This window comes from Carcharhinus amblyrhynchos, chromosome 33, assembly GCF_965287045.1.
Source record: "Carcharhinus amblyrhynchos chromosome 33, sCarAmb.v2.hapA, whole genome shotgun sequence".
Taxonomy (NCBI): Eukaryota; Metazoa; Chordata; class Chondrichthyes; order Carcharhiniformes; family Carcharhinidae; genus Carcharhinus; species Carcharhinus amblyrhynchos.
In genome coordinates, this window is record NC_137356.1 from 6755562 (window position 1) to 6767875 (window position 12314).

The window sequence follows — 12314 nt, forward strand, 5'->3', positions numbered from 1 at the left end:
ATGTGATGGTCAGCTGACCCTTAAATAAGAACCTGTTTGGAATTGTAGGGAACTTGGACTGGCCCAGGGCGAAGCCTTAGGTTTGGAGTAATGAAGTTTCTTTATTAAATCCTTCTTTGATTTATAAGCTGGACTAAGTTTTGTTATATTTTTATTGTCTGCATTGAAGAGTTCCTTCTGAAAAAACATTGTTTGGGCGAGATCGTAAAATCCTGCCTGAGGCCAACGGAAATTGCCAGTCTGGGAATCTCACTGTCCCAGTTCCGGGGCAGGCAATGTGGCAGGTTTTCAGCTTCCGAGACTGTGAAAAACATTATAGAAATACAAACTTCTTTCATTCTTCATTCCTCTAACCCAGCTTTGCTGTAAGGTATTAATTGCTACTTTCCTCTCCCCAGGTCCCTGTCTGAATGGTGGCGCCTGTCTGGATCAAATCAATTCCTTCATTTGTCACTGCCTGCCAGGCTTTGCAGGCACCCGGTGTGCTGACGAGATCAATGAATGCCACAGCAACCCATGTCACAATGGGGGAACCTGCACGGATTATGTCAACAGTTACACCTGTACCTGTAAACCTGGGTTTAATGGACTTCACTGTGAGAACAATATTCCAGACTGCACAGAGAGGTGAGCCCAATGGAAGAAACCACAAAGGGTCGTTAATGTAGCCCAATCCATCACTCAAACCAGCCTCCCATCCATTGACTCAGTCTACACTTCCCACTGCCTTGGAAAAGCAGCCGGCATAATTAAGGACTGCACACACCCCAGACAGTCTCTCTTCCACCTTCTCCTGTTAGTAAAAAGATACAAAAGTCTGAGGTCACATACCAAACGACTCAAGAGTAGCTTCTTCCCTGCTGCCATCACACTTTTGAATGGACCTAAAGTTAAAGTTTAAAGTTTAGTTGTTAGTGTCACAAGTAGAGCTTACATTAATGCTGCAATGAAGTTACTGCGAAATTCCCCTTATCGCATTAAGTTAATCTTTCTCTGCACCCGAGCTATGACTGTAACACAACATTCTGCACCCTCTCCTTTCCTTCTCTATGAACAGTATGCTTCGGGCAGCATGGTAGCACAATGATTAGCACTGCTGCTTCACAGCGCCAGGGACCCGGGTTCAATTCCCAGCTTGGGTCACTGTCTGTGTGGAGTTTGCACATTCTCTCTGTGTCTGTGTGGGTTTCCTCCAGGTACTCCTGTTTCTTCAAACAGTCTGAAGAGTGCATTGGCCCGAACAGGCGCGGGACTGTGGTGACTAGGGAAATTTCACAGCAACTTCATTGCAGTGTTAATATAACCCTTACTTGTGACTAATAAATAAACTTTAACTTTGTCAGTATAACACTTAAGAAACAGTACTTTTCACTGTATACTGTATGTGACAATGATAAATCAGATCAAATCAAAATGTAGCAACCAATGTCTGATTATCTGGTCATTTTTCTTATTGCTGCTTGTGGGAGCTTGCTGCGCACAAATTGGGTGCAGTGTTTCTGACATTGCTATAGTAACTACGCATCAAAAGGATTGATACCCTGAGGAAAAAGGCACTATAGAAACACAAGTCTTTTTTTCTTATTCAATAATGAGAATATCACACCTCAAACTGATCTTCTTGCTTTTCCGATGCTCTCTCTGACAAAGAAATATTAAACAAAAGTAAGACACTAAAAGTTGCTGCATTGTGCAGTTTGGATTCATTTTCTCAGCCTTATGATACCATCAACTGCTACACTCTTTTACTTGACTAATTATACCCTTTGATATATGTTAGTTATCCTGAAGTTATTGGTGAGGATTGTCAGCAGTGGGTTTACTGTGCCTGTACCCTGGAGGCTCTGACTTGAGACACCCTGGCAGAGCCCCCACAGTAGAATGACATGGATCAGGACAATCATGTTTCAAGATAAAATATGGACTTAATTTTACTCTGTCTTTCAGCTCTTGTTTTAACGGAGGGACCTGCATTGATGGTATTAACATGTACAGCTGCCACTGCCGCTCTGGCTTCACTGGTTCCAGTTGCCAGTATGACATTGACGAGTGTAACTCTCAGCCGTGTCTGAATGGGGGGGTATGCATCGATGGCCTGGAGTCCTACAGGTGTACCTGTCCCCATGGGTACACAGGTGACCAGTGTCAGGTGAGGATTTGCTTATTACCACCTGCTTTCTCTCTCAAATCCATGAGCCCCCCTCATACTGCAATAAACAGTGCAACTGCACCTATTAACCACAGCCTGCACCTATTCAGTGTGTATCTGTATCCATAACCTCATAGAAACTCTACAGTGCAGAAAGAGGCCATTCAACCCATGGAGTCTGCACCAACAACATTCCCACTTAGGCCCAATCCACATAACCCCACGTGTTTACCCTGCTAATCCATCTAACCTACGCATCCTGGGGCACTAAGGGGAAATTTAGCATGGCTAGTCCACTTAACCCGCACATCTTTAGACATTAAGGGGCAATTTACCATGGCCAATCCATCCAACCGGCATATCTTTGAAGTGTGGGAGGGAATCAGAGGAAACCCACGCAGACACAAGGGAGAACGTGTAGACTCCACACAGACAGTGACCCAAGCTGGGAATCAAACATGGGTCCCTGGCATTGTGAAGCAGCAGTGCTAACCACTCTGCTGCCCACCGTCCCAGGACACCAGCTATACCATCTGGATGGAGAAGGTGAGGGTGGATTCTCTCCCAGGAGGATGGTCTGATTTTTCTTACCCATCCCTTGTCCAGTTGGTCAGAAAATGGGCAACGTAGAGGAGAGATCTGCACCAATGTGCATTGGCATAGAGAGACAAGTCCAAATGGCTGAATAAATCCTCACAGGCATTGATAGCAATCTGTCCCTTTCTCCCTTAGATCAGCACAGACTGGTGCAGTAAATCCCCCTGCAAGAATGGCGGGCGATGTCGCCCAACAAGAACATCCTTCAACTGCGAGTGTGCAAGTGGTTGGACAGGGCGTTACTGTGACATCCCCAACGTGTCGTGTGAAGTGGCCGCAGCGCAGAGAGGTAGGGGCTGTGATGTGTGGATCCTCTAGTGTGGCATCCAGTGCAAGCTGGGTGGATAATGGCCACACAACCTTCAGGAGTGAAGTCAGGTGAATGACTGCATGGAACTGTCAATCTGATATGGTAGCATGGAGAGAATTGGGGTAATTCTCATAGGAATACTTAAGGTAAAAGAAAGTACAGTCGCCATAATTCCAGATGACCTTATGCTGCTCGCCCCCTCAAAGGAGAAAGATAGCAGAGGAGATTCAGCCTGAATGGTGATTTAGAATCATAAAATCCCTACAGTGCAGAAGGAGGCCATTTGGCCCATCAAGTTTGCACCAACCACAATCCCATCCAGGCCATATTCCATGTTTACCCTGTAATCCACCTGACCCTAGGGTCAATTTAGCAATGGCCAATCCACCTAACCTGCACATTTTTGGACTGTGGGAGGAAACTGGAGAATCTGGAGGAAACCCACACAGACACAAGGAGAACATGCAAACTCCACAGGCAGTGACCCAAACTAGGAATTGAACCCAGATCCCTAGCACTGTGAGGCAGCTGTTAGCACAGTGCTAACCACTGTGCCACCCAAAGATTTCTAGGGTCAGTTCAGCATGGCCAATCAACCTGACCTGCACATCTTTGGATTGTGGGAGGAAACTGAAGCACCCGGAGTAAACCCATTCAGACATGGGGAGAACGAGCAAACTCCTCACACACAGTGACCCAAGCTGGGAATTGAACCTGGGTCCCTGGCACTGTGAGCTGTGCTAACCATTGTGTCACTGTTCTGCCCAAGGATTACTAGGGTCAATTTACCATGGCCAATCAATCTGACCCGTACATCTTTGGAGGAAACCAGAGCACCCAGAGGAAACCCACACAGACACAGGGAGACTGTGCAAACTCCACAGTCCTCAGGCGAGGGGGCGAGGTTGAGAAGGTGGGGACTTCATGAATAACGTCAGCTGGTGGGGAATCGAACCTGTACTGTTGGCATTGCTAACCAGCTGTCCAGCCAACTGAGCTAACACCGAACCCTGTGGTAGCAAAAAAAAGGAATGCTGAATGTTGATATTGAAATGAGAATGTGCTCCAATCCTAGCGGTTAAGACCCCAACCTTGGCATTGTAAGTAGCTTTGTTGTGGACACTGAATCTTGCTGTTTTCACGCCAATTCTGACTGTACCAGTTAACCATCCAGATTTGCCTTTTCAGAGCAGATGTTCAGTCAAGTGCTGACCGTTTGTCCCGATGTTCAGATGTATTTTCATTGCTGTTCTGCTCTTTTTTCACAAGGAGTGGCTGTGACTCAACTCTGCCATCACGGAGGCACGTGTTTCAGGACGGGGAACGCACATTACTGTAATTGCCCCAAGAGCTACACCGGCAGCTACTGTGAGAACGAGGTGGATCAGTGCGCCTCCAACCCATGTCACAATAGCGCCACCTGCAGGAGCTTTGTCGGAGGCTACATGTGTGAGGTGAGAAGCATTAGGAGCACAATGCTACATCCATCTCAACGGCCCGTTCCTAAGGGGCTTTGGAGTAGATGCCTCAAGCTCTCTTATTTTTCAGTCAGAAGTCTCACAACACCAGGTTAAAGTCCAACAGGTTTATTTGGAGGCACTCACCTAATGAAGGGACAATGCTCTGAAAGCTCGTGCTACCAAATAAACCTGTTGGACTTTAACCTGGTGTTGTGAGATTTCTTACTGTGCCCACCTAGTCCAATGCTGGCAACTCCATATCATGGCTTTCATTTTTCACTGATGGGAACCTCTCCTCATGTATTTTGTTAATATTTTTGTATTTTTCTTGATTTGATTTGATTTATTATTGTTGTAATAAGTCCTCAAAGGCAGAAGTTCCTTCACCAAAATCCCTTTGGTCTGACAACAGCGTACAGAACGCTTTCAGTTAACAGTCTACACGAGGAGTCCCAGAGGAACTGACATGCCTGGATAAATACTAAGCAAGATGCTCCCTGATTGGCTCATCAATTTGGCCCTTAAGCAGGGAGTTCATATTCTAACGGGCCTATCTCAATTACCTGATTAAAGTCATTACAATTGTCATGTGTATTTGGATACAGTGAAAAGTATTGTTTCTTTGTGTGCTATACAGCAAAGCATACCATTCATAGAGTACATAGGGAAGAAGGAAAGGAGAGAATGCAGAATTGTAGTGTCACAGTCATAGCTAGGGTGTAGAGAAAGATCAACTTAGTGCGAGGTAGGTCCATTCAAAAGTCTGATGGCAGCAGGGAAGAAGTTGTCCTTGAGTCATTTGGTACGCGACCTCAGATTTTTGTATCTTTTTCCCAACAAATGAAGGTGGAAGAGAGAATGTCCGGGGATGCGTCAGGCCCTTGATTATGCTGGCTGCTTTTCCAAGGCAGTGGGAAGTATAGATGGGAGGCTGGTTCACGTGATGGACTGGACTATGTTCACAACCCTTTGTAGTTTCTTGCGATCTTGGTCAGAGCAGGAGCCATACCAAGCTATGATACAACCAGAAAGAATGCTTTCTATGATGCACCTGTAAAAGTTGGTGAGACATGCAGACGTAGCAGACATGCCAAATTTTCTTAGGCTTCTGAGAAAGTAGAGACATTGGCGGGCTTTCTTAACTATAACATTGGCATGGAGGCACCAGGACAGGTTGTAAGTGATCTGGACACCTAGAAACTTGAAGCTCTTGACGATTTCCACATCAATCCCCATTGATGTAGACAAGGGCATGTCCTCCACTAAGCTTCCTGAAGTCCATGACTTGATCTCACATCATGCAGATACATAAGGTTAACATAGCCAAAAGGGTTATAATTATACAATCCATGAATCATTAATACTATTGACAGAATAAACAGTGTTACAAAGGCACTTTATTATTTAAAGATTCAAGTTGCACGTGCAGACATCTGTTGTTAAATTAGGGTAAGGATGAGGATAGGATAGGGGGCACTCTCTCTGGATAAGTTCACACGAACAATATTCCCATCACTGGGATCCACGTTCAAAATAATTTTTCACTTTGTAAGCATAATGTACACGCAATTCTTTCCGTCTCGAGTAGCTGTCTGACCTTGGATCACCAAGATTCCATAGGTTGCGCATATGGGTTTCAGCCTGTAATGACCAGGTAATGCCATTAATGGCAGCTGTACAGGAAATGTGTGTATTTTCTCCTTCCCATCCCTTGTGGAATTGTCCCCAGTTGAGCTGTTAGGGGGTATCTATGGGATGCCCATGTGCAATATCTCAACCAACCTTTTTGATTTGATTTGATTTATTATTGTCACGTGTATTAACATACAGTGAAAAGAATTGTTTCTTGCACGCTATACAAACAAGGCATATCGTTCATAGAGAAGGAAACAAGAGAGTGCAGAATGTAGTGTTACGGTCATAGCTAGGATGTAGCGAAAGATCAACTTACTGCAAGGTAGGTCCATTCAAAAGTTTGACAGCAGCAGGGAAGAATCTGTTCTTGAGTCGGTTGTTACACGGCCTCAGACTTTTGTATCTTTTTCCGATGGAAGAAGATGGAAGAGAGAATGTCAGGAGTGCGTGGGGTCCTTAATTGCCAAGGCACTGGGAAATGTAGACAGAGTCAGTGCATGGGAGGCCAGTTTGCGTGATGGACTGGGCTACATTCATGACCTTTTGTCGTTCCTTGGGCAGAGCAGGAGCCATACCAAGCTGTGATACAACCAGAAAGAATGCTTTCTATAGAGCTAGATCCAACGCAAGACTGCATGATGTTGACGTTGGACCCCTGAGATAGAAGGAAGGAAAAAAGCGGCTGCTCTGACCTGCATTTTCCAACCTCACCAGATTCAGGTGTGATACCAGAGGATTTGGAGGCCTGCTAACGTTATATCTTTGTTCCAAACTGGAGTGACCGAATTGGCCAGTCAGTCCAACTTCATTGGAGGGAAAACTACTGGAATAAATTCTGAGAGACAGGATAAGCTTTCACTGAGAAAGGCAGTAACTAAGCAAGGATAGTCAGCATCGGTTTATTAAAGGAGACCGTTACGAACTAGATTGAATTTTTTGAGAAGGTAAGAGCTATAAAAGATTGTGAATGTAGCCCAATCCATCACGCAAACCAGGCTCCCATCCAGTAGGCTTACATTAACACCACAATGAAGTTATTGTGAAAATCTCCCAGTCGCCACACTCCAGCACCTGTTCTGGTACACTAAGAGAGAATTTTAGCATGGCCAATGCACCCTAACCAGCACGTCTTTCAGACTGTGAGAGGAAACCAGATCACCCAGAGGAAACTCACTCAGATGCGGGGAAAATGTGCAAGTTCCACACAGACAGTGACCCAAGCCATGAGTTGAACCGGGTTCTTGAAGCTGTGAGGCAGCAGTGCTGACCACTGTGCCGTCCATACTGCAAATACTGCAGATGCTGGAGCCTGAAACAGAAACAGAAAATGCTGGAAAATCTAAGCAGGTCTGACAGCATCTATGGAGAGAGAATAGAGTCAATGTTTTGATTCTGGATGACCCTTCTAAGTATCTGAAAAAGCAGAATGTGTCGGCTCTGGGGAAAGGGCAGGTATGTTGCTGAATTGGTCTTTAGGATAGTGAGCAGAGATATAATGAGCCAAATAGATGCCTTCTGTGCAGTAGCAATTCTGATTTTATGGTTCTAGGAACCATCCCATTTGTCATTTGGGACATACTTCTATCAGCTGGCCAGCCAGTGCAAACACCTTTCTACATCAAATTGGGCACAACCTCAGGCTAAAGGGATGATCCTTTAAAACAGGGATGAGGAGGAATTTCTTCAGCCGGAGTGTGGTGAATCTCTGGAACTCTTTACCACAGAAGGCTGTGGAGGCCAGATCATTGAGTGTCTTTAAGACAGAGACAGATAGGTTCTTGATTAATAAGGGGAGTACGGGTTATGAGGAAAAGGCAGGAGAATGGGGATGAGAAAACTATCAGCCATAATTGAATGGCGGAGCAGACTTGATGTGCCGAGTGGCCAAAATCTGCTCCTATGTCTTATGGTCTTATGTTGAGAGATGTGCTTGTCATTCCCGTGCTGAATTAAACTTTGACCTCTTTCCCTCAGTGCATGCCAGGATATCAGGGAAAGACCTGCAAACTGGAGGTGAATGAGTGTGAGTCAAACCCATGCCAGAATGGAGGCACCTGCCTTGATTTGATTGGCCGATACATCTGTTCCTGTCCACCAGGAACCCTGGGTAAGTGAGTTTGGATTTGCCACATAAACTGGTTTAAATTAGGGAAAGAGAAAATGGGCAGATGCTGGAATCTTGAAACAAGAACAGAGGAAACTGGAAAAACAGCAGGTGTGCTGGATCTATCAGGAAAGAAATACAGTTAACATTTTGAGTCTGGAACCTTTGTTAGAGCTCAGAAGGGGGAGAATGTGTTGGAGCTAAAGGAACTGCAATAAGAAATAGCAACTTTAAGAACAAACTACAGATGGTCAGATGTGAGAGATGGAGGGAGTGTTTCATAGAAACCCTACATTGCAGAATGAGGCAATTCGGCTCATCAAGCCTGCACTGACAACAATCCCAACCAGGCCCTATCCCCATAACCTCACATATTTACCCTGCTAATTCCTCTACCCTACGCATCCCAGGACACTAAGGGACAATTTACCATGGCCAATGCATCTAACCTGCACATCTTTGGATTGTGGGAGGAAACCCAAGCAGACACGAGGAGAACATGCAGAATCCACACAGACAGTGACCCGAGGCAGGAATTAAACCAGGGTCCCTGATGCTGTAAGGCAGCAGTGCTAACCACTGTGCCACTGCGCTGCCCTAATCGTATCAAGGGAGTGCATGTCATAGAATGATACGGCACAGAAATAAGCCCTTTGGTCCACCATGTCTATTCCTGCCATCAAATACCAATCTATACTAATCCCATTGACCAGCTCTTGGTCTGGAGTCTACAATGTCTTGGTGATTTCAATGCCTATCCAGATTTTCTTAAATGCTGTGAGATTACCTGCCTCCAGCACCCTGTCAGGCAGCACGTACAATATTCCACTACCTTCTGGACGAAAACATTTCTCCTCAGATCCCCTCTAAGCTACTTACTCCTCACCTTTAACCTTTGCCCTCTAGTCTTAGACACCTGTGCCATGGGGAAAACATTCTTACAATTTACCCTATCTGTGCCTCTCATAATTTTGTACACCTCTATCAGATCCTCCCTCAGCCTCCTCTGCTCCAGGGAAAAATAAAGACCCAGCCTATCCAGTCTCCCCTCATAGCTGAAGCTTTCCATCCCAAGCAACATCCCAGTGAACCTCCACTGCACCCTCTCCAGTGCAATCACTTCCTTGCGATAGTGTGACGACAGAACTGCACACAGTACTCCATCGATGGCCTAACCAATGTTTTATAAAGTTGTACCCAGCTCTCCTTGCTCTGATATTCCATGTCCTGGCTAATGAAGGCAAGCATTCTGAATGCCACCTTCATCACCTTGCCTACCTGTGCTGCAACCTTCAGAGACCTTTGGACTTGTCCACCAAGGTCCCTTTATTCCTCAGCACTCGCAGGGAGTGTGTATATCCTAGCTTATTAGACCTTCCAAATACATCATTTCACAGTTATCAGTATTAAATCCCATCTGCCATTGTTCTACCCAACTGATCAATATCAATCTGTAGCCTAAGACGATCCTCTTATCACCAATTTTTTGCGTCATCTGCAAACTTACGAATTATAACTTCTACATTCACATCTGGTTGTCACTGTGTGGAATGTGAAAAGAAAAGAAAGGAAAAGGGGTGCAGTGGGGCAGATTAAGATGGAGGAGAACATTGAATCCCGAGGGCACAAAAGTAGGAGATAGAGAACTGTTCGCAAGGTGGAGGAGCAAGAGATTACCACTGAGCAGTACTGCACAACAACAAACAGTAGAGTTGAAAGGATTTAGGTTGCGTAAGTTGTCCGATATTTCCGGGTTAATTGAGGATTAAACATTTGGGTTGCTAGGATGGGCGAAGCTCGCAGAATGGCATTCTGCGTTGACTTTGGGTGGGATTTTACGAGCCTCAAGGGGGCCTGGTGGTAAAATTCCGGCAGTGAAGTTATTTCTTTGGTCTCAGGAGTTTGAACTAATGTTGGTTCCGCTTTGCACCATCCTGATTTCAGATCGTTTGAGTTAAGATGTAACGAGCAGCAATAAAACCAAACCCTCTCACTGCAGTTAATTTGTCACCAGCCACAAGGCAGCCGTATTAGACCTGTTCACAACAGGGATGGAATTTTACAACCCCTTTCTGCATTTTGTGCCCCCCAACAGGTGAGGGTAGTGTGGCATGGTGGTGGTGCCTGGAGTTCTTTACACTTGGGCTTGTGGGCATCTCTAGATAGGCGGCATTTATTGCCCATCCCTCATTGCCCCTTGAGAAGGTGATGGGTGGCACATTGGCACAGTGGTTAGCACTGCTGCCTCACAGTGCCGGAAACCCAGGTTCGATTCCCAGTTTAGGTCACTGTCTGCATGGAGTCTGCACATTCTCCCCATGTCTGTGTGGGTTTCCACTGGGTGTTCCAGTTTCCTCCCACAGTCCAAAGATGTGCGGGTTAGGCTGATTGGCCATGCTAAATTGCCCGTTAGTGTCAGGGGACTAGCTAGGATAAATACATGGAGTTATGGGGATAGAGCCTAGGTGGGATTGTGGTCAGTGTAGACTCCATGGGCCAAATAGCCTCCTTCTGTAGGGATTCTGTGATTCTATGAATAAACCACCTTCTTGAAATGCTGCAGTCCATGTGGTGTAGGTACACCCACAGTGCTGTTGGAGAGGAAGTTCCAGAATTTTCACCCAGCGAGAGTGAAGGAATGGTTGATTATATTCCCAAGTCAAGACAGTGAGCAACTTGGAAGGGCACCTCCAGGTGGTGGTGTTCCCAGGTATCTGCTGCCTTTGTCCTTCTGGATGGTAGAGATTGTGGGTTTGGAAAGTGCTGCCTAAGGAATGTTGGTGAATTGCTGCAGTACATCTTATAGATGGTACACACAGTTGCCACTATTTATGAGTGTAAATGTTCATGGAAGAAATAGCATCAAGCTTCTTGAGTGTTGTTGGAGCTGCACCTGTCCAGGCATGTGGGGAGTATTCCAGCACACTCCTATCAACAACAACACCAATTTTCCTTGTAAATTTTTCCTTGCGTTTGGTAGACAGGCCTTGGGGCAGGGTGGGGGGGCGGTGTGGGGGGGGTGAATTATTCGCCTTTAACCTGCTCTTGCCGCCACAGTATTTATATGGCTAGTCCAGTTCAGTTTCTGGTAAATGGTGACCATCAGAATGTTGATAGCTGGGGATTCAGTGCTGGTAATGCTCTTGAATATCCACTGGCAATTATTAATTCCTCTCTTGTTGGAGATGGTCATTGCTTGGCACTTGTGGAACACAAATGTTATTTATCATTTGTCAGCCCAAGCTTGGATATTGTCCAGGACTTGCTGCATTTGGTTATGGACTGCTTCAGTATCGGAGGAGTTGCAAATGGTGCTGAACATTGTGCAATCATGGGTGAACATCCCCACTTCTGACCTTTTGTGAGTTGGAAGGCCATTGATGAAGCAGATGCAGATGTTTGGGCCACTGTTTTCTAGGCTGTAAAGGTTATATCACAGGGTAACCGTGAGCTATTGTGAATTTCAGCCTTAGTTCCAGTTAACTCTGACCCCTAATCATTACACTCATTCTCGATTCTTCTGTAACTTGTGAAGTCTTGGTCACAGTGCTTCAGCAGGCTTTTATACTTGGAATTGTCTTTTGCAGGTGTGCTTTGTGAAATTAATGAAGACGATTGTGGCCTCTCTCCTGGCGCAAGTGCGCCCAAGTGTATGAACAACGGGACCTGTGTGGATAGAATTGGAGGCTACACCTGTAACTGCCCACCAGGGTTCACTGGCGATCGATGCGAGGGTGATATTAATGAATGCCTGTCAAACCCTTGTAACTCACAGACAACCACCGACTGTGTCCAGCTGCCTAATGACTACCAGTGTGTGTGCAAGCCTGGCTTCACAGGTCAGTGAGATTAACTGTATGTCGGCATGGCACTGATTCAGGATAATCCCCCAGTTACTCAATCAAGCACACTCCACCAATCTCTGTCTCCCTTGTTCACTTTTCCAACATTGCTCTCTCATTTTGATTCTGCCTCTTGAATACACCTCCAAGTGCAGTCTGGGGCGGTACGGTGGCACAGTGGTTAGCACAGCTGCCTCACAGCTCCAGGGACCCGGGT

At 45.8% G+C, this 12314-nt stretch overlaps 1 protein-coding gene across 1 annotated transcript in view; it reads left to right on the top strand.

Moving 5' to 3' along the window:
* Positions 1–12314, top strand: part of notch3 (notch receptor 3) — a 209319-nt gene that overhangs the window by 163948 nt on the left and 33057 nt on the right. The window contains exons 18-23 of the mRNA XM_080216675.1: positions 399–627; positions 1948–2149; positions 2882–3035; positions 4326–4510; positions 8126–8258; positions 11843–12094. Of these exons, the coding sequence (XP_080072801.1) occupies positions 399–627; positions 1948–2149; positions 2882–3035; positions 4326–4510; positions 8126–8258; positions 11843–12094 (1155 nt within the window). The remainder of the gene's footprint in view (positions 1–398; positions 628–1947; positions 2150–2881; positions 3036–4325; positions 4511–8125; positions 8259–11842; positions 12095–12314) is intronic.